General features: G+C 42.9%; 1 protein-coding gene across 8 annotated transcripts in view; it reads right to left on the bottom strand.

The window, feature by feature from the left end:
• Window positions 1-26,610, bottom strand: part of TENM1 (teneurin transmembrane protein 1) — a 332,266-nt gene that overhangs the window by 24,489 nt on the left and 281,167 nt on the right. For all 8 annotated transcript variants that reach the window (XM_063141817.1, XM_063141823.1, XM_063141820.1 and 5 more), the window contains 3 exons: window positions 20,159-20,669; window positions 13,564-13,736; window positions 11,198-11,433 (listed from right to left, as the gene is read on the bottom strand). In XM_063141817.1, the coding sequence (XP_062997887.1) occupies window positions 11,198-11,433; window positions 13,564-13,736; window positions 20,159-20,669 (920 nt within the window). The remainder of the gene's footprint in view (window positions 1-11,197; window positions 11,434-13,563; window positions 13,737-20,158; window positions 20,670-26,610) is intronic.

Raw genomic sequence — 26,610 nt, 5'->3', positions numbered from 1 at the left:
TCTAGATGAGAAATCCCATGTGTATATGAAATCCCATGTGTATATGGAAACAGAACTGCATAACTGTCCTTATCTAGATGAGAAATCCCATATGTATATGGAAACAGAACTGCATAACTGTCCTTATCTAGATGAGAAATCCCATGTGTATATGAAATCCCATGTGTATATGAAAACAGAACTGCAAAACTGTCCTTATCTAGATGAGAAATCCCTTGTGTATATGGAAACAGAACTGCCTAACTGTCCTTATCTAGATGAGAAATCCCATATGTATATGGAATCAGAACTGCGTAACTGTCCTTATCTAGATGAGAAATTCCATGTGTATATGGAAACAGAACTGCATAACTGTCCTAATCTAGATGAGAAATCCCATATGTATATGGAAACAGAACTGCATAACTGTCCTTATCTAGATGAGAAATCCCATGTGTATATGGAAACAGAACTGCGTAACTGTCCCTATCTAGATGAGAAATCCCATGTGTATATGAAATCCCATGTGTATATGAAAACAGAACTGCAAAACTGTCCTTATCTAGATGAGAAATCCCTTGTGTATATGGAAACAGAACTGCCTAACTGTCCTTATCTAGATGAGAAATCCCATCTGTATATGGAAACAGAACTGCGTAACTGTCCCTATCTGGATGAGAAATCCCATGTGTATATGAAATCCCATCTGTATATGGAAACAGAACTGCATAACTGTCCTTATCTAGATGAGAAAACCCATGTGTATATGGAAACAGAACTGCATAACTGTCCTTATCTAGATGAGAAATCCCATGTGTATATGGAAACAGAACTGCGTAACTGTCCCTGTCTAGATGAGAAATCCCATGTGTATATGGAAACAGAACTGCATAACTGTCCTAATCTAGATGAGAAATCCCATGTGTATATGGAAACAGAACTGCATAACTGTCCTTATCTAGATGAGAAATCCCATATGTATATGGAAACAGAACTGCATAACTGTCCTTATCTAGATGAGAAATCCCATGTGTATATGGAAACAGAACTGCGTAACTGTCCCTATCTAGATGAGAAATCCCATGTGTATATGAAACCAGAACTGCGTAACTGTCCCTATCTAGATGAGAAATCCCTTGTGTATATGGAAACAGAACTGCGTAACTGTCCTTATCTAGATGAGAAATCCCATATGTATATGAAATCCCATCTGTATATGGAAACAGAACTGCGTAACTGTCCTTATCTAGATGAGTAATCCCATATGTATATGGAATCAGAACTGCGTAACTGTCCCTATCTGGATGAGAAATCCCATGTGTATATGAAATCCCATCTGTATATGAAAACAGAACTGCATAACTGTCCTTATCTAGATGAGAAATCCCATGTGTATATGGAAACAGAACTGCATAACTGTCCCTGTCTAGATGAGAAATCCCATGTGTATATGGAAACAGAACTGCATAACTGTCCTTATCTAGATGAGAAATCCCATGTGTATATGGAAACAGAACTGCATAACTGTCCTAATCTAGATGAGAAATCCCATATGTATATGGAAACAGAACTGCATAACTGTCCTTATCTAGATGAGAAATCCCATGTGTATATGGAAACAGAACTGCGTAACTGTCCCTATCTAGATGAGAAATCCCATGTGTATATGAAATCCCATGTGTATATGAAAACAGAACTGCAAAACTGTCCTTATCTAGATGAGAAATCCCTTGTGTATATGGAAACAGAACTGCCTAACTGTCCTTATCTAGATGAGAAATCCCATCTGTATATGGAAACAGAACTGCGTAACTGTCCCTATCTGGATGAGAAATCCCATGTGTATATGAAATCCCATCTGTATATGGAAACAGAACTGCATAACTGTCCTTATCTAGATGAGAAAACCCATGTGTATATGGAAACAGAACTGCATAACTGTCCTTATCTAGATGAGAAATCCCATGTGTATATGGAAACAGAACTGCGTAACTGTCCCTGTCTAGATGAGAAATCCCATGTGTATATGGAAACAGAACTGCATAACTGTCCTAATCTAGATGAGAAATCCCATGTGTATATGGAAACAGAACTGCATAACTGTCCTTATCTAGATGAGAAATCCCATATGTATATGGAAACAGAACTGCATAACTGTCCTTATCTAGATGAGAAATCCCATGTGTATATGGAAACAGAACTGCGTAACTGTCCCTATCTAGATGAGAAATCCCATGTGTATATGAAATCCCATGTGTATATGAAAACAGAACTGCGTAACTGTCCCTATCTAGATGAGAAATCCCTTGTGTATATGGAAACAGAACTGCGTAACTGTCCTTATCTAGATGAGAAATCCCATATGTATATGAAATCCCATCTGTATATGGAAACAGAACTGCGTAACTGTCCTTATCTAGATGAGTAATCCCATGTGTATATGGAAACAGAACTGCGTAACTGTCCCTATCTGGATGAGAAATCCCATGTGTATATGAAATCCCATCTGTATATGGAAACAGAACTGCGTAACTGTCCTTATCTAGATGAGAAATCCCATGTGTATATGGAAACAGAACTGCGTAACTGTCCTTATCTAGATGAGTAATCCCATGTGTATATGGAAACAGAATTGCGTAACTGTCCCTATCTAGATGAGAAATCCCATGTGTATATGGAAACAGAACTGCGTAACTGTCCTTATCTAGATGAGAAATCCCATGTGTATATGAAATCCCATCTGTATATGGAAACAGAACTGCATAACTGTCCTTATCTAGATGAGAAATCCCATCTGTATATGGAAACAGAACTGCATAACTGTCCCTATCTAGATGAGAAATCCCATGTGTATATGAAATCCCATCTGTATATGGAAACAGAACTGCAAAACTGTCCTTATCTAGATGAGAAATCCCATATGTATATGGAAACAGAACTGCATAACTGTCCTTATCTAGATGAGAAATCCCATGTGTATATGGAAACAGAACTGCGTAACTGTCCTTATCTAGATGAGAAATCCCATCTGTATATGGAAACAGAACTGCATAACTGTCCTTATCTAGATGAGAAATCCCATCTGTATATGGAAACAGAACTGCATAACTGTCCCTATCTAGATGAGAAATCCCATGTGTATATGGAAACAGAATTGCGTAACTGTCCCTATCTGGATGAGAAATCCCATCTGTATATGGAAACAGAACTGCGTAACTGTCCCTATCTGGATGAGAAATCCCATGTGTATATGGAAACAGAACTGCATAACTGTCCTAATCTAGATGAGAAATCCCATGTGTATATGGAAACAGAACTGCATAACTGTCCCTATCTGGATGAGAAATCCCATGTGTATATGAAATCCCATCTGTATATGGAAACAGAACTGCGTAACTGTCCTTATCTAGATGAGAAATCCCATGTGTATATGGAAACAGAACTGCGTAACTGTCCTTATCTAGATGAGTAATCCCATGTGTATATGGAAACAGAATTGCGTAACTGTCCCTATCTAGATGAGAAATCCCATGTGTATATGGAAACAGAACTGCGTAACTGTCCTTATCTAGATGAGAAATCCCATGTGTATATGAAATCCCATCTGTATATGGAAACAGAACTGCATAACTGTCCTAATCTAGATGAGTAATCCCATGTGTATATGGAAACAGAACTGCGTAACTGTCCCTATCTGGATGAGAAATCCCATGTGTATATGAAATCCCATCTGTATATGGAAACAGAACTGCGTAACTGTCCTTATCTAGATGAGAAATCCCATGTGTATATGGAAACAGAACTGCGTAACTGTCCTTATCTAGATGAGTAATCCCATGTGTATATGGAAACAGAATTGCGTAACTGTCCCTATCTAGATGAGAAATCCCATGTGTATATGGAAACAGAACTGCGTAACTGTCCTTATCTAGATGAGAAATCCCATGTGTATATGAAATCCCATCTGTATATGGAAACAGAACTGCATAACTGTCCTAATCTAGATGAGTAATCCCATGTGTATATGGAAACAGAACTGCGTAACTGTCCCTATCTGGATGAGAAATCCCATGTGTATATGAAATCCCATATGTATATGGAAACAGAACTGCATAACTGTCCTTATCTAGATGAGAAATCCCATGTGTATATGGAAACAGAACTGCGTAACTGTCCCTATCTGGATGAGAAATCCCATATGTATATGAAATCCCATGTGTATATGAAAACAGAACTGCAAAACTGTCCTTATCTAGATGAGAAATCCCTTGTGTATATGGAAACAGAACTGCCTAACTGTCCTTATCTAGATGAGAAATCCCATCTGTATATGGAAACAGAACTGCGTAACTGTCCCTATCTGGAAGAGAAATCCCATGTGTATATGAAATCCCATCTGTATATGGAAACAGAACTGCATAACTGTCCTTATCTAGATGAGAAAACCCATGTGTATATGGAAACAGAACTGCATAACTGTCCTTATCTAGATGAGAAATCCCATGTGTATATGGAAACAGAACTGCGTAACTGTCCCTGTCTAGATGAGAAATCCCATGTGTATATGGAAACAGAACTGCATAACTGTCCTAATCTAGATGAGAAATCCCATGTGTATATGGAAACAGAACTGCATAACTGTCCTTATCTAGATGAGAAATCCCATATGTATATGGAAACAGAACTGCATAACTGTCCTTATCTAGATGAGAAATCCCATGTGTATATGGAAACAGAACTGCGTAACTGTCCCTATCTAGATGAGAAATCCCATGTGTATATGAAATCCCATGTGTATATGAAAACAGAACTGCGTAACTGTCCCTATCTAGATGAGAAATCCCTTGTGTATATGGAAACAGAACTGCGTAACTGTCCTTATCTAGATGAGAAATCCCATATGTATATGAAATCCCATCTGTATATGGAAACAGAACTGCGTAACTGTCCTTATCTAGATGAGTAATCCCATGTGTATATGGAAACAGAACTGCGTAACTGTCCCTATCTGGATGAGAAATCCCATGTGTATATGAAATCCCATCTGTATATGGAAACAGAACTGCGTAACTGTCCTTATCTAGATGAGAAATCCCATGTGTATATGGAAACAGAACTGCGTAACTGTCCTTATCTAGATGAGTAATCCCATGTGTATATGGAAACAGAATTGCGTAACTGTCCCTATCTAGATGAGAAATCCCATGTGTATATGGAAACAGAACTGCGTAACTGTCCTTATCTAGATGAGAAATCCCATGTGTATATGAAATCCCATCTGTATATGGAAACAGAACTGCATAACTGTCCTTATCTAGATGAGAAATCCCATCTGTATATGGAAACAGAACTGCATAACTGTCCCTATCTAGATGAGAAATCCCATGTGTATATGAAATCCCATCTGTATATGGAAACAGAACTGCATAACTGTCCTTATCTAGATGAGAAATCCCATATGTATATGGAAACAGAACTGCATAACTGTCCTTATCTAGATGAGAAATCCCATGTGTATATGGAAACAGAACTGCGTAACTGTCCTTATCTAGATGAGAAATCCCATCTGTATATGGAAACAGAACTGCATAACTGTCCTTATCTAGATGAGAAATCCCATCTGTATATGGAAACAGAACTGCATAACTGTCCCTATCTAGATGAGAAATCCCATGTGTATATGGAAACAGAATTGCGTAACTGTCCCTATCTGGATGAGAAATCCCATCTGTATATGGAAACAGAACTGCGTAACTGTCCCTATCTGGATGAGAAATCCCATGTGTATATGGAAACAGAACTGCATAACTGTCCTAATCTAGATGAGAAATCCCATGTGTATATGGAAACAGAACTGCATAACTGTCCCTATCTGGATGAGAAATCCCATGTGTATATGAAAACAGAACTGCGTAACTGTCCTTATCTAGATGAGAAATCCCATGTGTATATGGAAACAGAACTGCGTAACTGTCCTTATCTAGATGAGTAATCCCATGTGTATATGGAAACAGAATTGCGTAACTGTCCCTATCTAGATGAGAAATCCCATGTGTATATGGAAACAGAACTGCGTAACTGTCCTTATCTAGATGAGAAATCCCATGTGTATATGAAATCCCATCTGTATATGGAAACAGAACTGCATAACTGTCCTAATCTAGATGAGTAATCCCATGTGTATATGGAAACAGAACTGCGTAACTGTCCCTATCTGGATGAGAAATCCCATGTGTATATGAAATCCCATCTGTATATGGAAACAGAACTGCGTAACTGTCCTTATCTAGATGAGAAATCCCATGTGTATATGGAAACAGAACTGCGTAACTGTCCTTATCTAGATGAGTAATCCCATGTGTATATGGAAACAGAATTGCGTAACTGTCCCTATCTAGATGAGAAATCCCATGTGTATATGGAAACAGAACTGCGTAACTGTCCTTATCTAGATGAGAAATCCCATGTGTATATGAAATCCCATCTGTATATGGAAACAGAACTGCATAACTGTCCTTATCTAGATGAGAAATCCCATCTGTATATGGAAACAGAACTGCATAACTGTCCCTATCTAGATGAGAAATCCCATGTGTATATGAAATCCCATGTGTATATGGAAACAGAACTGCATAACTGTCCTTATCTAGATGAGAAATCCCATGTGTATATGAAATCCCATCTGTATATGGAAACAGAACTGCATAACTGTCCTTATCTAGATGAGAAATCCCATCTGTATATGGAAACAGAACTGCATAACTGTCCCTATCTGGATGAGAAATCCCATCTGTATATGGAAACAGAACTGCGTAACTGTCCCTATCTGGATGAGAAATCCCATGTGTATATGGAAACAGTCCCTATTGAGCAGGAGTTCATGGCTCCATCCACCTGGCATTTGTATTTCCCCTGCCAGAAAATCAGTGATCACAGCAATCAGCTCTTCAACCATCCGAGCTGAATTTAATCCCCCTCTCCGCTGCCCCGCACTGTGGATCTGTGTTGCTAATCACCTGAGCAGAGCTCTGCTTGCACTTGCAGCTGGATCAGAGCAATAGCACTGTCTTTTCTTTACAGCGGGGCCCTGTTCCATGCATTCTGCTCTTGCTTAAGAAAGCGGCTCCATCACTGTAAGCACGGCACGGTTCTTGCAACTTGTCATTTCCCACCCACAAGATTAGGCCACAGCATGAGAGGGGACAAAATGGCAGGCGCAGGCTGGCACAAGATATGGAATTACAGGGAGGGGAGAAAGAGAGACAAAACGCCTCTGCCTCTGACCTTGCTGTTAGGAAAGCTAAAATTACTACCAATGATTCGGGACCTCTGAGAGCAGCTAATTTTTTTTCCTCCTAAAACAGAAAATAATATTTTTTTGTTATATCAGAACCCAAAACAACGAAAAAGAGTGAAATCTGGCATCAAGACGAGCCACTTCTGGTGAGATAAGAACATAAGACGAGCCCTGCTGGGTCAGATCAGGGGTCCATCTAGTCCAGCATTCATAGAATAGCAGAGTTGGAAGGGGCCTACAAGGCCATCGAGTCCAACCCCCTGCTCAGTGCAGGAATTCCATGTGAGTTCTGTTCACACAGTAGCCAGCCAGCTGCCCACAGGAAACCCAACAGTACTCTCCCACCCATGTTCCTCAGCAACTGGTGTACATACACCTACTGCCTTTTCTATACTTCTAAGGAATTGCTTAGTAAAGATCAAGGGACTGGAGCATCTCCCCTACGAGGGAAGGTTACAACAGCTGGGATTGTTTAATTTGGGAAAAAGGAAGCTAAGGAGAGATATGATAGAGGTGCGCAAAATTATGCTTGGTGTGGAGAATGTGAAGAGGGAGACATTTTCCCCCCTCTCCCAATAATTTTATAGCTTGGGTTCATCCCATGAAACTGATTGGTGGGAGATTTAGGACAGATAAAAGGAAGTACCTTTTTCACACAGTGCATAGTTAAACTATGAAATTCACTAGCACAAGATGTAATGATGGCCACCAATTTGGATGGTGTTAAATAGGGACTGGATACATTCTTGGAGGAGAAGGCTATCCATGGCTACTAGCCCTGATGGCTGTGTGCTGCTTCCAGTACCTGAGGCAGTAAGCCTGCGTGCACCAGTTGCTGGGGAACATGGGTGGGAGGGTGCTGCTGCACTTGTGTCCTGCTTGTGGGTTCCTGGTCAACAGTTGGTCGGCCACTGTGTGAACAAAATGCTGGACTAGATGGACCCTTGGACTGATCCAGCATTAGGACACTTCTTATGTTCTCATCCAGACATTTTTTCTTGTAAAGAATGTACTCAACTGTTGAGTGTTACCTGCTCAGCCTCACAATCTTTTATCCCATATTAAACAAAATTTGTGAATAATCTTGCAAGAAATAAACGTTACATGGGGGAATGAGTACCAACCCCCCTATTTTGCACAGAAATTCTACTTTTAGCGGAAGCTGGTTTCAGGCAGCCGGCTCGGGTCGACTCAGCCTTCCATCCTCCCGAGGTCGGTAAAATGAGTACCCAGTTAGTTGGGGGAAAGGTAATAATGGCCAGGGAAGGCAACAGCAAACCACCCCGCTATAAGGCCTGCCAAGAAAACGTCAGCGAAAGCTGGCGTCCTTCCAAGAGTCAGTAATGACTCAGTGCTTGCATGAGAGGTTCCTTTCCCTTTCTATACATGTATACTCGGAAATACGTCTCGTTGAGTTTAGTGGGGCTTATTCAGAGGTAAGTGAGTACAGGATTGCAGCCGGAGGGTAAGTCACTGCTAAATTAGGATGTTAAAAAGGTCTGAAACCCAGATATTACACTTGACTTCCACAGACAACCCAGGTCCAGCCATTTAAAACTTTTCATCTAAACTTTATCTGAAGTAGGTGTGTAAATAGCCTCTTCACCTGGATATTCTCTGGGTGAACATTAGTCTCAGTAGCATGGCAGGTATATATAAAACAGCGGGGGAGCAAATAGAATTTATGTTGGCATAAAAGAAACTTGATTCTGGTTTTATTTTTTGAAAAAGATTGGGCAGGTGAGAAATCACCCATGATTAGATATTTCACAGGCTCTAAAGCATGTAGTTGCTTGTAAATTTCAGCACATTCCAATAAATTAGTATTTCCCTTCTCCCGTGAACTTTCTGCATTACCATTGGGCTTTCAGTTTGCAGGAATCAAATGAAGTAAAACCTGTAACAAAGAAACCCCTAGTATAACGTTAACCATGCAAATTTTATATAAGTGCCTCTGTAGACTCAAAGCCCCCAATACATGCTGATTGTGTTTCACTACCAGGAGCGATTGGGGCTAGATGGAGTCTCCTCTTGAGTTTCCAGACCGGAACTCCGCCATCGCATGGGTGCACACATACAGCTACCTGGTGCTAAGTGCACCCTTCATAACTTCCCTTTGCCTTTGCCATAAGAACAGAGAAGAGCCCTGTTGGATCAAAAATCCATTGACCATCTTGACTCCCATCACGGCCAATCAGATACTTCTAGGAAGCCTTGGACCAGAAGCTGGATTCAGAGAGGGAAGGACAGCAAATTTCTTTCTCATTAGCATCCCAACCACAATTTCAAGGTTGAGAGGAAACAAGGATTCCTTGCCTCCTCCTCAGGGCTTGGAGGCCATGTTCAATTTGATGGATAAGTCAACATGGCTGGATTTTGACCAGCTGTGCTTGAAGATAGATAGTAGAGTGGGGGATGTGGGAGAAGACGTGAGTGAGATTGGTGACATAGTCCACCCTTTCCCCTCCCTTCAAATTTGACAGACCTATAATAATCACTGCACAGATGGGTCATTGTTTGAGACCATTAGCTTGAATACTAACTATTTGCTGTTCTCATGAAGGCCTCCCAAAGGACTAGTTCTGTCAAATGGAAAACAGATTTCCTAAAGTATTTTTCTCTGCAAATTATTGATGTCTTTGGGTCTTAAACTTAAGTCTGTTAATTAAACAGAAAAAATATATTGACCACCTGCCACAGGGATCTGTTAATACGCTTGTTAAATACAAGCCAGAAGGGCAAACTGGATGTGGTCGCAACAGTTCCATATGTAAAGATAGAATTGGAGATGCCAATGAAGTTCTCCAGAGTTTGGTTTGGAAAAGGACTCCAGGGACTGATGAAACACCCACATCAAAGGAGAGGCCAACTTTAAAAGTCCCCAATTTCTTCTCTGGCTTGGATTAACAGCCAAGCCACAGAAGAATTCCAAGATCCACCACCGGCTCTCCCAGTCCCCAAAGCATGTGCATGCCCCAAACACCCTCTCCCCTCTGCCTTTTCTTCCTTGGCCAGTGGTGTCAATGAAAGCAGTGGCACGGCAGAAGGAATACCCACACTAGAGGCCTTCAAGAGGCAGCTGGACAACCTGTCAGGTATGTTTTAGGGTGGATTCCTGCGTTGATCAGGGGGTTGGACTCGATGACCTTATAGGCCCCTTCCAACTCTACTATTCTATGATTCTGTGAAAAGGTAGGAGGACTGTTTGTCCCTCCCCTCCCCTTGCCCTGGCATGCTGTTGGACAGTGCACCAGGAAAAGAGGTGCAGTAGCTCTCGGCTCTTCGGCGAGACCTATTGTAACAGCTTGGAAAATGATTGACGTTCTTTCTGGCTTATTTGTAAAGAACTTTGACCCATACAAGGCAAATGGGAGGGAGCTCACCTATCTCTACCAGGGACTGCCCCAACATGAAGAAAAGAGAGGAGTTGGTCCAACTGTAGGAACAAAAGTGTGAAGAAGGAGAGAGAGAGAGACAACTCATCTATTCAACCATCTATATCTTTGCAGTCCCTATTTACAAGCACTGTTCATCGAGCCAAGGAATTGGAGCTTTGCTGAAAAGAAAAAAGCCTGAGGGAGAGAGGCTGTGTGACCACTTCTTTAGCCTTTGGGAGGACATTCCACAATTCAGGTGCCATGACCAAAAAGACCCTGTCTCCAGTGTTCAACCACTTATGGTGGGGGGTAGGGAGAGAAGGATCTCAGATATTAATCTTGGCTGCAGGAGCAGATTCACATAGAAAGAGGCAGGCATTTTGGTCCCAGACGGTTTGACGATCAACACCGCTACTACGAATTGGACACAAAAGCAAATAAGGGAGAAAGTATAGAATTATTAACAATGACAACAACAACAAGGTCCGAGATGCATTGCCTTCCAAAAGAATATTGCATTTTACATAAGACACAGAGGCCTTACCCGTAACCTTCTCTCAAATGCTGAGATATTGCCTTTGGTCTGTTCCTTCCTTTGCCGCCACTCAATAAGATTGGAGTTATGCTCCCCAGGTAGAGAGATATTGCATTTTCCTAAAGTGGGGTTGACAACGCCTGCTAAGATGTGTGGCTCTGTATTCAGAGTGATCTCCATTCCGCTCGCAAAGGTGACTCTCAGTGACCCATCCGGACTGACCCGATAGATATTCTGAGTGTTGTCTGTCAGCAACAAAACAAGGAAGGGGAGAGAGTTCAGCTCTTCAGCTTTACAAAGCAAATGTTATGTGTGCAAGGGTTATATTTATCTGTCATTCAGACAGCGGGAGGCAGCACCACTCGCTTGCACTTGTTCGTAATTTGAAATCCGCAGACTTTTTAGGCATACAATTGTATTGTTATTACATCCAGACTGAAGTATTTACATACGAGAGGTACCCTAGATATCGAACAAAGGTCTTCTGCTTTCAAAGACATTTCAGAAGGTTAACTCCTTAAGTTAGCCTTCCGGATACTTCAGTTTTAGTGCCTTTGGGGTGCTGCTGAGATCACCAGGTGGGTAATAGCGAGAAACCCATTGCCCGGAAGAATTTAATGTGCAGCGGAGGTCAAAATCCTTCCGTGTTTAATTGAACAGCTTAAATGCAGCTGTGAATGTTGTGCTAACGTTGTAAACACATAGGGCTTTGAGACAGAAAAATGATCAGATTTAAAATGGAGTACCCCTTTCAGCTGGAATAGAGATGGCAAAGTGTGTGTGTTCTTGTGTGTGCATGAGTGTGTATTTGTCTTCAATGAAGCACACAATGCTGCAAGCAGAAGGCTGGATGAGTTGGACTTCGTTTGGCTCCAGCAAAGGAATTCTTCAGCTGTTTCAAATCCATTTGGCAAATGCAACTTTTACTGAGCTGGACCATGGTTGATGCTGGCAGAATGTCCGAGGTCATATTGCAATGCTAAACGTATAGATGCACAAATAATTGCAAACACAGCCATTCTGTCCATTCAGGTTCAGAGTGGGTAACACTTGCCGAAAAGAAATGGAGTCCAGTCCTTAATAGACTCACAGTCTAAGTACAGCAGAAGAAAGACCTTGAGGAACAAGAGAGTTACAAGAAACAAAAGCTGGCATTTTCAACAACAAGAATGATAGACGAAGAGACAACAGTTATTTTTATACTGGAACTATGTTTGAACATAGTGGAGGCTGGCAGCTCCTATATCAGTGGGGCAGTGAGTCCATTCTGGATTTCAATCAGAATCAGTAAGAACCCTAAAAAAGCTATCCAAAGTGCTGAACCCTATGCCAGAAGGGTTCAGCACCTTGGAAAGCTCCTTTAGAGCTTGACCAGTTCTGACTGAAGACCAGAACGGTTACACTGTCCCACTGACATAGGATATAGCAGCCTCCACTGATCCAACATCCTCTTCAGCACCCCCCTCTTCAGAGCATCATGTGTAGGAGTTTGCTGTCACCAACCCTTCTGTTCTGATCCAATTTTGGGAAAAGGGTTCAGCACTTCAGCGTTCTGACTGAAACCCAGAGCGGATTCACAGCCTCACTAAAATTAGAGCCACTAGCCTCTACTGAGTACAGTGACAGTGGTACCAGAGCAGATACAATTTGTGACATTCCAATGGCATTGCAAGTTGATGTTGTACTCGTTTGGTTTCTTCTTCTTCTTCTTCTTCTTCTTCTTCTTCTTCTTCTTCTTCTTCTTCTTCTTCTTGAATTTTATCCTGCCTTTTTTCCTCCAAGGAACCCAAGGCGGTGTACATAATCCTCCTCCTCCATTCCATTTTATCCTCACAACAACAACTCTGTGAGGTAGGCTGGGCTGAGAGTCTGTGACTGGCCAAAAGTCACCCAGTGAGCTTCCATTGCTGAGTGGGGACTAGAACCCGGGTCTCCCGACTCCCAGTCCAGCTCTTATGGACCAGTTCTACCATGTTGGAATTAGTTGCACTGGCAATGTGTCACAATTTTCTCCAATTTATCTTAGACTGATGAGTGTGTAATTTCCTACATCTTTTTTTATTTAAAAAAAGGTTTTCCACTGGGAACCTTCCAGTAAGGTCAGTTTTTAGTGATATTCTGTGCCCTCATCATTTCCCCATGAAGAACAACAAGAGTTATACATACACTGAATGGATGACGCTCAATGTTAACTTTAAAACAGCAAAATTTGTTTGGTCAGTTCCTCCTTGTACATGTAGCCTGTTCCAATAATCAAGTCAGAACTAGCATATAGAATCAAAGAAAACAGAGACAGGGCCTTTCTAAATGTACTCAGCACATTAGGAATGGCAAGGAATCAAACACATAAAAAAAACTAGATTTACTTTGACTACCTTGTTTTAAGGTGTAAATTGTAGAGGTAGCTGAAAAGTTTGTCGCTGTGACCACATTTTCCTTATTTGAAGTGTTGATTTCAACTCGCATCAGCTTTTCGACATCACTATGGTAACTGCTGACCTCACCAGTTGGAAATGTTGCATTGGTTAAGTGACCATCAGAGTCATACCTGGGAGGATACAAAAAAGATACATGTACAGTAAACACAATAGGAGCGGATTCACATGGTCACATGTTTGAAAAATAAAAATAAAAACAGAAATAATCCTGTTTGGGCTGAATACAGGTGTACATACTGTGATATGTGAGCCGGGTGTGGATATGCATTGAATCAGGCCAGGCGTACTACCTTCCTGCTACTTCCTCAGGAGCAGCCTACTCTTCCTGTTTGTAGCCTGAAACCAGCTATCCAGAGTGCTGATGGGTTGGCCCTTGTGACAATCGTAGAATCATAGAATAGTAGAGTTGGAAGGGGCTTATAAGGCCATCGAGTCCAACCCCCTGCTCAATCCAGGAATCCACCCTAAAGCATCCCTGACAGATGGTTGTCCAGCTGCCTCTTGAAGGCCTCAAGTGTGGGAGAGCCCACAACCTCCCTAGGTAACTGGTTCTATTGTCGTACTGTTCTAACAGTCAGGAAGTTTTTTCCTGTTGTCCAGCCAGAATCTGGCTTCCTGTAACTTGAGCCCATTATTCTATGTCCTGCACTCTGGGATGATCGAGAAGAGATCCTGGCCCTCGTCTGTGTGACAACCTTTTAAGTATTTGAAGAGTGCTATCATGTCTCCCCTCAGCCTTCTCTTCTCCAGGCTAAACACGCCCAGTTCTTTCATTCTCTCTTCATAGGGCTTTGTTTCCAGACCCCTGATCATCCTGGCTGCCTTCCTCTGAACATGCTCCAGCTTGTCTGCATCCTTCTTGAACCGTAACAGCATCGCCCCCCTTCTCTTCCCCAACCATCTGAACCTGAAATTCTGTTACCCGATCTAGGTATTGTAGCAAGTTTGTCTCCTTGTGTCTTGAGTAGTATGTTGAGCCTTATTTTCCTTCTGGAATCCCTAGGGATCATAGAGAAATACGCAACATAATCAAATGAGTTTTAATTTCTGTGACTCCGACCTGTAGATTCCAGAGTGGTCCAGCTCTGGATGGATTCCATGGACTTGAGGCCTTTTTTTTAAAAAAAGAAACTTTCTGGAATTTTACACAAATTGAGCCATGGAAAAATACATCAAATTAAAAAACACAAAAAACACCACCAGCCAAAAATGTGCATTTCCCCCATAAGCTAAAGCATGAAAATGTGTATTCTGGGTGGATACATGCATTTGCACAAATTCTAAAAATAGAAAAAAAACACCCACCCAATTCCTTCAGTGATTGGATGATGGAATCAAAGGCACCTGACAATCCATGAAACAGATTCTCTACATCCCAAGTAAACCCTGCTCTTCCTTTTTCTCTTTTTGGTTGTGAATAAATAGCCCCATTTTGAGTATTTTGTGACCCCTGGGCTGTGATTTTAGAAACTTCTCCTTTGCAGACCTCCCTAATTGTGCCTGATCACATTTGAAATTATTCAGCATAGTGACCAGGTTGATAGAAGATGGCCAGCTCGAAAAATTCTTGGAATATTACACGGCTTGGGACAACAATACCTGACGGAATGCCTCTCCCGACATGAATCTACCCGTATGCTGCGCTCAACATCTAAGGTCCTCCTCCGAGTGCCTACTCCGAGGGAAGTTTGGAGGATGGCAAGAAGGGAGAGGGCCTTTTCAGTGGTGGCCCCCCCAATTACAGAATGATCTCCCTGATGAGGCTCACCTGGCACCAACATTGTTATCTTTTTGGCACCAGGTCAAGACCTTTCTCTTCTCCTACGCATTTAACAGCATTTAACAACTTATGCTAAGTTTGATTGTTTTTTAATGGACCCCAGAACGGTTTTTATTTAAAATGGATACTGTTTTACACTGTTGTTTTTAATTTTTTTTGATAGTTTTAAATTTTGTATATTTTTTTAACGTCCAGTCTTTTTAACTTTTGTAAACCTCCAAGAGAGCTTCGGCTATGGGGCGGTATATACATTAAATAAATAAATAAATAAATAAATATTTTGACTCGATCTGTTGAAAAGAAATTCCACCTCAAGTGAAGCCCATTCCATGGCTTGTCCTCTTTCCCACTGCTATTTAAAGAAGACCATTTGGTTCACCCATAGTGCAATCCTCTAAAAGTAAGGCCACTGAGTTCATTGGGCCTTACTCCTAGGTGTGTGTGTGTAGCATGGCAGCCTACAGCTTTCAAACGGACCTCTCTTTTAAAATGCTGCTTTCATGATTCAAATATGGTTTTTTTCATGGCTACAGTTTCCTGTGCAATGTGCAGGCAAGGTGGTGTGTAAATAATATAAATAAAAATAATAAACAACTCCTGTGAAACGGCTGGATGATAACTGTGTGAAGATATTGCAGGGTTCGGCGCTTTAACTTAATGCGATGCAAAGTCACACAGACGCCACAAGAGGTCACTCTGTATCCAGGCACAAGACAACAAAAAGGAAGTTTTGCTGCTAGATCATCAAATAAAATTGCGGTCTTAATACTTTCTGTCGCGAAGAGCTGCAAATGTTCAAAATGCACTGGGAATCGTGCGTAGGGTTCCAGAACTTGCCTCCAGGTGTGGAGCCTTTCCAGATGCATGAATGTTCATCGTGGGTTTGTGTACGTGCCACATCCAACCCTTGGGGGGGTCACCATCTGCATGGATTATCCCTTCTAGTCAAGGTTATGCTGAGGGAGAGCTGCACAGCAGGCCAGTGAGAAGTGATGGCAGCTCCTCCGTGCCTCCTAGCAAGAAATCCAGCTGCCAGGCACAAGCTGTGCAGGTTTTTTCCTGCTCCAGTTGTGCAAAGAGTCTGGCTAAGGATCAGGCTGCCAAAGGTGAAACCTTATAGGCTTTACTGGGGATTCATGTAGTCACTGGTCTATGTATTAAGGTCTGGTGCAGAGGTGGGCAGTAGAAGCTAGTGGTTCTGACTGAGATGGGGCTGGGAATCCATTCTGGGAGCTATCCAAGGTGCTGAATCAAAGCCCCAAACAGGTTCAGCCCCTTAGATAGCCCCTTTAGCGTTCTGGCTGGGTTTGTCTAAAACTCAGAATGGATTCACCAAAATCAGAGCCGCCAACGTCTACTGGAAGTGGGAGAGGGTTGGTTTGGTATAGGGCAGGATACAAATGCTTTTAAATAAATAATTCTCTTTGATCCCTCTTCCTTCCAGATCCCAGGAAGCACCATGGTGTTGAGGTTGTTCCCAACTGGGCTGCCGCCCTGCCCGAGATCAGCATGTAGCCAGTGCACACCTGTATAACCACCCTTCCTCATGTGGAATGGCTGAAATGTATCCCAAAACACTTTGTCTGATCATGTCCTTTCTTTTAGCTTGAACCTGGGCATCCCCTGTTCAACCAACTTATTTCCACTGCACTACACAAAGCCACCAGATCTGGGTCATTGTTTTGTAAGGATGTCCAATGTCAGCTCCAGATTTTGAGGAAATCTTGGTAAACAGGCTCAGTGGGTCACAATTCCCAGGGGAACCCATTTCCAGCTCCAGCTTTTGCAGGGCCCTTTGGCAAGACGCCCAGAGTGGGCTCCACTGTCCATTCAATCACCCTCTCCCTCTGAGCCAGTACTCAAAAGGCAAGGAGAGCAAGGAGATCCTCCTCCTCCTCCTCCTCCTCCTCCTCCTCCTCCTCCTCCTCCTCCTCCTCCTCCTCCTCCTCCTCCTCTTCTTCTTCTTCTTCTTCTTCTTCTTCTTCTTCTTCTTCTTCTTCTTCTTCTCATTCCTCCTCCTCCTCTTCTTGCCACTGCTTACACTTTCAGCAGAGGGCAGGTGAACAGGGAAAGGCATCAAGGAAGAAGAGAAATAGGGCTACTATCAATGGGCCCCCAAATGGGGTGTGAGCTTCAGCAAGTGTCCAATGACGCCAACCCCTGATACTGGCCCTGAAGGGACCCATCTCTGGACCACTGTCCCATATGGTTACCTCTCCTGCTCTCCTTTTCTACACCAGAAAGCGAGGGCAAGACAGGCAGTGTAGGGTCATCCAACGAAGAGGAGAAAAGGGGATACAGTTTTGCATTAAATTTGCATCTGTCGATTTATACGTACAGACGCAAATTTAAAAACAATGATCGTATTTTCAAAAAGGGGTACAATCCATTTCACCACGGCCAGGGATTTGTGTGCCTGCCTAGCCTGCCGTCCATGTACATTGATGGTGCTATATAAATAAATAATAATAATAATAGCTGATAGGCTGTTTCCAGGCCCCAAGTGCTCTGCCTTCTTATGGTCCTTTTTCTTGACACCGGACTTGGGCTGGACGGCCCTTCGAACAGAGGACACCATAAAAAAGAGAGGACTGCATGCTCTGAGAACCTTTCAAATAATTTTTTTTAGAAAGAGGACCGTCCTCCGTAAAGTAGGACACTTGGACTCCCAAAAGTAGAGGCCTGCTGCTCTTTTCCTCGCTTTGGCGGAAGGGAATACGCTGCAACATGCTACGGGGCTCTAGACGTGAACAGTGCTTCTCCTAATAGCATGCAGGCCGTTGCAGGTCCCTGGTGATGCTGACCTCTGATACCAGCCCTGAGGATGTCAGACTGCCAAACTGGGTTGAGGTCTTCTACCACCCTGTAGTCACCGTATTATACAAATGTGGGATAGTTTGGCATAAATGATAGAGAGCCTTTAATAGCTATGTAGGCACTTTGGAGGAAGGATGGAATAAACATGTAATAAATACAAAATAAATGAACTTCAGGAGAGACTACAGTAGTGCTTGCTGAATATCTACTTCTAACCAACCCTGAAAAACAGAAGTCAAATCCTGTCCTCAGCCGTGTCGGGTCTCCTGGTACACTGAGAACACCAGCAAAGCACTGTGAACCACAAGCCATAAATTGAAGAGACATCTTGAAACAGAGCCCAAACCTTCCATTGATTTTGCTGCTCCAGCTCAATCCTTCCTCTCATGGCAAGCTTAGGGACACGACGGGCTGTGAGCGATTGGCCCAAATGGACTGGACAGGCAAGGGAGGTTAGCAGGCCGGGATGCATGTCTATTCAAAAGAAAGCCCCACTGAGTTCAATGGGACTTATTTCCAGGTATGTATGTATGTGGATTGTTAGAGTATCTTAAAAGAGCTTGTGCAATGCCTGGTGCAGGAATTTGCAAAAATGGGGAAATGCTATCTCCAGTATTTGAAGCAGTAAGCCTGCGTGCACCAATTGCTGGGGAACATGGGTGGGAGGGTGCTGTTGTACCATGTCCTGCCTTGTTGGTCCCTGGACGATGGCTGGTTGGCTACTGTTTGAACAGAGAGCCCCCTCCCTCCTGTTTTCAACTGTCACTGCTGAACTTTGCAACTAAGAATCTAGTGCCTGAATTTGCTGCTTCTTCTTTTTCCTCCTCCCTCCCAATCCCCTTTCCTTTCGTGTCATGTTTTTTTTAGATTGTAAGCCTGTGAGCAGGGACTGTCTTAAGAAATATTTTTGTAAGCTGCCTCGAGAGCCTTTTTGGCTAAAGGGCAGGATAAAAATGCTAAAATAAACAAATAAACAGAGTGCTGGACTAGATGGACCCTTGGTCTTATCCAGCAGGGCTGTTCTTATGTTCTTATGCTAGATTGGAACCAGCATTTGGGTGCACTGAAAAAGCTTTCAACTACTGTACCCTTCACCAACCTTGTGCCCCTTCAGATGTATTGGATTGCAATTCCCATCAATGGCAAGGCCATTGGCTGGGAGTGGCTGGAAATGAAGGCAACTTGTAGTCCAAAATATCTGGAGGGCACCAGTTTGGGAAGGCTACCCCAGTGGAAGCCTAAGTTTCATTTTGAAAATGTACCCTTGAGTCTTTGGAAGTGACATTCTTTATCCCAAATCACACTTGATGCGCCTCCTGTGTTCTCGCAGAAGGGAGACGCACAGCCCTGTGTCTCACAGCAGGACTAAAATAGCCGAAAACAGCAACAAAAAAGTGCACCGTTAATTTGGACCCCCACCAGTTGCAGCCTCTGATTAAAATTGGCTCCTACCCAATGAAACATTTTAAGCTTTCGTAGCTGAACCTACAAATCAAACGGATTAAAATTTACAGCCTCCTAGAATGAAAGAAAAAGTACAACCATGTCTCGGTAATTTCAGGTAATTTCAAGTTCCACTTTTTGCTTTTTTACACCATGCATCCTAGGCTTTTTAACTGAAGTATGTTATTTGTATACTGAATTTTAACGTTGTGATAGAATTTTTTTTTACTGTTAATATACTGTATTGTACTGAATGTTATTTGTTGCTGGTTGCTCTGGCTATAACCTGCACTTGGTTGCCTAATAAATATGATGATGATGATTATGATGATAGATAACATGGTATAAGCCTTGCAAATTAGGTAGCACCATCAATAAAATAGCTTTGGGGAGTGTGTATGTGGTGAACAATCCCACTTTGCAAGCCCAAACATTGCTGTCACAAGGCCCCCATCTAACACAGACATGAGAAGAAAACTTAAGGTCACTTACTCATAAACTGTTGTCCATCCATACTCATTACTTTTGGTTGCAAGAAGACCTGTGGTACCAGGATAAGTCATCAGGGCTAAATTGTAGCCTTGGGCGTAAACTCTTTTGAGGATTCCATTGCTACTTATGGTCAGCCAGTAGAACTGTCCTCCGGGCATGACCAGCCAAAGAGGCAAACCGCTGGCGTCTCTCCGAATATGGACCGAATTCCCGTTGCTGTTGGTAACGGTGCCAAGATCCCCTTCCCCGTTGTATGTGAAGTTGTACATGAAGTCCCGTGTAATGAGATTGAGCGTGTGCAAGTGAGTCCCGTTGCTGGTGAACTGATAGAGTTCCTGGTCCGCTGGGGATGTAATCTCGTAAATATTCATGTCGTTCAGACGAGGCTTATTCCGACTCACTGCACGGATGCGGATGTTACCGAGATCGGCTATGTACAAGGTGCCGTCAGGAGATACCGCTAAGGAAGAGGGAGCTTTCAGCTTCGCATCTATGGCATACCCGCCATCGCCTGAAAAATGGCAGAGAACGACTTATTAATCCACACTCGACATGGCCAGCCAATCAAAAAACAGGAATCACATTGCATCCCCATCATTGTCAGCATGATTTTGTAAGAGGATTGATTTTTTAAAAATCATTTATTTTATTTCCAACGTTTATTATACAGTAACCTTTTTTTACAACCCAAAGTTATAAACATCATTACTTTCCATTCAGATTTCAACTTTTATCCCGTTCCCTCCCCTTAGCCTGGTACATTTCCCATAGATTGTCCCATTTCTTTTTCTGGGATGTTATACCATTTTTATTTAGCTTTTCCTTTATTTTATTTTATATATAGTTATTTTCTAACATTACTTCGTTTCGGGAGTCCCAGAGCGTCCTATAGGCCTCTGCCAGAGTTGTTCTATTAATTTCTTTCTTCAAATAGTCTATATATTTTTGCCAGTCTTTCTTAAAGTTATCTTTTTGTTTTATTCCTCTTTGTAATTGTAATTTCTGTGTCAATTTTTCAGTGATTGCTATTTCCCAGAACAGCATCTTTGCTTGTTTTCCATGTAAGAGGATTGATCAGCCAATATTTTCTTCCAATGAAATGATTGTATTTATTTATTTATTTTATTACATTTATATACTGCCCCATAGCCAAAGCTCTGTGGGCGGTTTACAAAAGTTTTAAACAGTGAACATTAAAAACAGATATACAAAATTTAAAACCATCAAAAGCATAAAAACAACATCCTTTGAAAACAACTATTCTGGGGTCAGTGAAAAACAAACTAACTCAGCACATGTTGTTAACTGCTTGGGAGAAGAGATAATGTCCCATTATCTAAAACAAGTGCAATTGTCAATCAGTATAAACCAAAGCTTAACTAGTGAGATACAGATCCTACTGGTACCGTAATAGTGCTGTGAATAACCCACAGCAGACAACATCCACAGGCAGATTTTTTATCCTTGGCAGTGCTAAATCTACAATCCTGCTAACTGGCAAAATTCTTACTTATTAAGTTGCTGCGGTACAAAGATGCCAACAGCAGAAAATGTTCTCTTTGCTACTGGACAGTGATTTTGGGAATAAAAATCCGTTCATAAAGTAATGGGAATATAGTTGCAAGCTAAACTGAGTATGTTATATTCCACTAAGGGAGCAATCATATAGCTCCTAGAAATTGACCCCAGAAGGGGGACTCAGAGATCTGCCTCTCCAGCCCCGACCCCTTGAAGCAGCCATCTTGGCTGCCCTCCGAAGTCTGGAAAGTGACCTCAGAGAGGGCTAAAAGGGGTTGTTCTGGTGAGTGGGGAGGGGAGGAACTTGGAAAGGCCAGGAAACAAATTATCCTGAGCCTCTTCTAGCCTCCTTCCCTCCCTCTCTGAAGCATGGTCACTAAATGGGAGAACCAGTGTGGTGTAGTGGCTAAAGTGTCAGGCTGGGAGTTGGGAGATCCGGGTTCTAGTCCCCACTCGGCCATGGAAACCCACTGGGTGACTTTGGGCCAGGCACAGACTCTCAGCCCAACCCACCTCACAGGGTTGTTGTTGTGAGGATAAAAATGGAGAGGAGGAGGATTATGTAGGCCGCCTTGGGTTCCCTGGAGGAAGACAGGCAGGATATAAATGCAAAAATAAATAAATGGGAAAAGCCACCCAGTGAAAAATATTGGACAGGGAGGATAACATCTCCTCCACCACTCCTTCTGCCTTCCATTGGATGATTGGAAGCCTCTGAATTCAGGGACTTCCAATCACCGGGGGCACAACTGATAGGATTGTGCCTTAAATCCAACAGACATGATATACAAGGATTTGAAATACTGGCTCATGGTGGTTTGGGATGCCTGGAGATCAGAGGCGGTTGTGATTCCAAGCTGTGAGACAATCAAGAGGTCTGCTGTGCAATCCACAATACCTTTCTTCAGTAAATAGACACCTCTTCACACCTGAAGGGAGCGTGGGTGCTAGGAGCTATCATTTGAGTTTAATTTGCCTAACAAAGAAAGGCAGTTGCCTATCAATGGACAATGTCCTGCCATGCCTGATAGGCTATTTACCAGTCTCTTCTTTCAGTGAGGGTCTTCAACCTGCAACCTCTGCCATGTGGCACGTATGGTGGACCGCCTCCCACCTCCCCTCAACTCCATCCACTTGATCCCGCAGCGGACTCTAGGATCTATCAATTCTGATGCTGCCTCCTCCTCTGACAAAGATTGTTAGGAGTATGATGTATTGCACTCCCTCAGAGCATGCACAGAGTGCAAGCACATGTCAGCAGAGACAGAGGTCACTGGCAGCACAGAGGTCACGAAGCGAAGGAATACTCAGACACAGTAGCGTTTTGAACGACTAAAGAGTTTTACATCTAGTTTGACCCTACATCTGTTCATTCGTATGGCTGTTGTGTTTGATGCTTTGACTACACTGTCAAAAATAACGCAATTGCCCCCATCTCCTCTTTCTGATGATGTTGTCTGAACATGAGCCTTACACTGGCATACACAAGGCATACTGATTTCAGCATGCTAGTGATGTCCAAGCTGACTAATTGTCTCATTTTTGCCCACTAACAATTCAATCCAATTCTACAATTATGATAATGTGGCTCCTCCTGACCTAAAATCTGTTTTGCTGCATGTCAACTGTGCCCTGTGCAAGAGGTATTGCACTGCACAGTGGAAACAATGACAGCATTTGTGTCGCCAGTGAAACTGTCTTCACACACACACACACATTCATCTAGATTTTGAAAGTGCAAACACCAACTATCTTATCGAACTTTGAAACGTGCAGCCTTGCATTCACTAACATCACATCTTGAAATGAAATTTCATCCATCCCAAATTCTGTGCTTTTCCCCCCTTCAAAAACCCAAATTTCAAAACTTTCAAGCATCTTCTTTTTGTCTGACAGATTGCTGAGATCTTTCGGCAAGATGCACTTGCAAGAGACATAATCTATTAACACCAACCCAAGAAGAGTGAGTAGTTTGCAGCTAGGCAGGGAATTTCAATTCAAGAAGCAGGTAGGCTCCCACAGGTGATAATGAAGCCACTGTACTAGTCTATCATAATCTTGACTAGCACAAACCAAGAACAAGAGGTGGGCTCAGAGCCAATAACTCAAGCACGTAATCTCTTCCACAGGCTACACATCAAATCACAAAAGCCACAACATGCATTTATGTAGAATATTATCAAGGAATTAAGTGTCTGTAAAATGGGCAGATGTTGGTATTTAGACCATGGTATTTCCGCTCTCCAGGTATGGATGCAAAAGTTGGACAATGAATAAGGCAAATAAAAAAATAAAAAGGAGACATGATAGCACTCTTCAAATACTTAAAAGGTTGTCACACAGAGGAGGGCCAGGATCTCTTCTTGATCCTCCCAGAGTGCAGGACACAGAATAACAGGCTCAAGTTAAAGGAAGCCAGATTCCAGCTGGACATCAGGAAAAACTTCCTGACTGTTAGAGCAGTACGACAATGGAACCAATTATCTAGGGAGGTTGTAGGCTTTCCCACACTAGAAGCATCCAAGAGGCAGCTGGACAACCATCTGTCAGGGATGCTTTAGGGTGGATTCCTGTATTGAGCAGGGGGTTGGACTCGATGGCCTTGTAGGCCCCTTCCAACTCTGCTATTCTATGATTCTACGAAATGTGGTGTTGGAGGAGAGTTTTGTGGATACTATGGACTGTGAAAAAGACAAATAAGTGGGTTCTAGAACAAGTTAAGCCAGAAAAAACTTCCTTACTGTTAGAGCAGTAGAACAATGGAACCAGTTACCTACGAAGGTTGTGGGCTCTCCCAAACTAGAGGCCTTCAAAGGCAGCTGGACAACCATCTGTCAGGGATGCTTTAAGGTAGATTCCTGCATTGAGCAGGGGGTTGGACACGATGGCCTTGTAGGCCCCCTCCAGCTCTGCTATTCTAGGATTTTATTATTCTAACTCTCATTAGAAGTGAAAATGCTGAAACTGAGACTATCCTATTTGGAGATATAATGAGAAGAAATGACTCATTGGAAAAAACAATAACTCTAGGGAAAGCAGAAGGTAGAAGGAAAAGAGGAAGACCGAATTGGAGAAGGATTGACTCCATAAAGGAAGGTATGGAGATGAAGTTACAAGATCTGAATAGGGCGGTTTACAACAGATGCAACTGGAGGTCACTGATTCATAGGGATATCTTAGCCATGGTGATACAAGCATGAATAACCACAAGACTGGATTACTGCAATGCACTAAGGGCCGCCCTTAAAGCTACTCTGGAAGCTGGAGCTAGTGCAGAACACTGCAGCTCGGCTGTTGTCCGGAGCTGCCCCATTTCAGCATGTAAGTCCTTTGCTGAGGGAACTGCACTGGCTGCCTGTTCCCTACTGGGCCAGGTTTTAGGTTTTGGTATATAAAGCCCTAAACAACTTGGGACCAGGATACCTGAGAGAGCGCCTTCTCCCTTACCAACCTGCTCGGTCACTGAGGGCATCAGAGGGCATCCTCCTGGTGGTTCTACATTGCCCTATGGCCTGATTGGAATCCACCAGGAGAAGAGCCTGTAGTGTGGTGGCCCCTTCTTTTTGGAACTCCCTGCCCCTGGGGGTCAGGCAGGCACCAACACTGTGCTGCTTCCGGCACCTCCTTTCCAGAAAGCCTTCTTCAAGTGTCCAGCCATGGTTTTTACTGATACTTTGTTTTAAATCGAACAATTTTAATTCGCTGTTTTAATCTGTTTTTACCATTTCCCTGCTCCAGAATCTATTTTAGATACGGAGCGGTATATGGATACTCTAAATAAATAACTCCCTGCCTGCTCACTTCTCCTGCCCTTCCAGAGGTGCTGCTGAACACCTGAGCCTTGGGCCAACTTTGGGATTGGTCAGCAGATCTCTGGAGGGCCCTTTTCCTGGCTAGATGCCAGGACCCGTCACGGGTCTGGGATTGGCTCTTTGCCCATGTTTAGAGCCGATCGGACTTCTCCTGATTCCCCTCACTTGATAACACCCTATCGTTAGTTCAGTGGTAGAACTTTGCAAGCTTGAGGTCCCAGCTTCAGTCTTCAGCATCTCTGGATAAAGCTGTGGGAGACCCCTGCCTGGAACTTGGGAGGGCTGCTGCTGCCAGTTAGATGAATGAATGAAATCTTTATTGCAAAAAGCGACAAGCCGTCACAATTTAACATAGTTAGAAAGAAAAATAAAATACAAGTAAAAAGATGAGCTGTAAGTAAATGGAATAAAAATAGATAATGTAAAATAAAATAAAAAAGCTAAACAAAAATACAAGGATATAAAAATACAAAATCACATTTACATAAATCAAGGCCTTTGCCTTGATCGTCCCTTGATACCCGGGATCGTCCCTGTGCGTCCAGATGATGCACAGGGGATCCTGAGCTCAGGCAGGGATCAACCCTGCCTGGCCCCGGGATATAGACTACCCCTTTGGGCCCGCTTTTTCCCGCAGTCTCGGGCTGAGACTGTGATCGTATGGTCCATTCTCGTGGCTTTTCCTGGCTCTGTGCAAGAAAAGCCAGGAGCCGTGCATGGGATGCAGCGCTCCTCAGGAGCACTGGGCCCAGCGGGGGCAGGGTAGGGGGAGCGATGAAACTATTTTTTTAAAAAAAAATCCACTTACCCTGGCACACCAGCGTTCGTGCGTTCCGTTCCTTTGGGGAAAAAATGGTGGACGCAACGGGTCTCCTTGAGCTCATTGCGCCTGACGTGTAGACTAGGGCGACATCCCGTGATACTTGCATCACGGGGTCTCCCCTCGTCCGGTGCGGATTTACTGGTAGGTTTAGCAAAGGCCTAAGAGCTCCGCAGTGGGGTACTAGACCAACACATATAAAAAGGGCAACATTTCCAGCACCCCATTACGATACTTGTAAATGGTCTTGATGCCTCGCTCTCAAATTACTTGCAGCCAAGGCAAATTTTGCAACCAGATCA

The sequence above is a fragment of the Elgaria multicarinata genome, chromosome 15, assembly GCF_023053635.1.
Source record: "Elgaria multicarinata webbii isolate HBS135686 ecotype San Diego chromosome 15, rElgMul1.1.pri, whole genome shotgun sequence".
In the NCBI taxonomy this organism is placed as follows: Eukaryota; Metazoa; Chordata; class Lepidosauria; order Squamata; family Anguidae; genus Elgaria; species Elgaria multicarinata.
The sequence above is the reverse complement of the archived record's forward strand: the minus strand, read 5'-3'. Positions and strand labels throughout refer to the sequence as shown.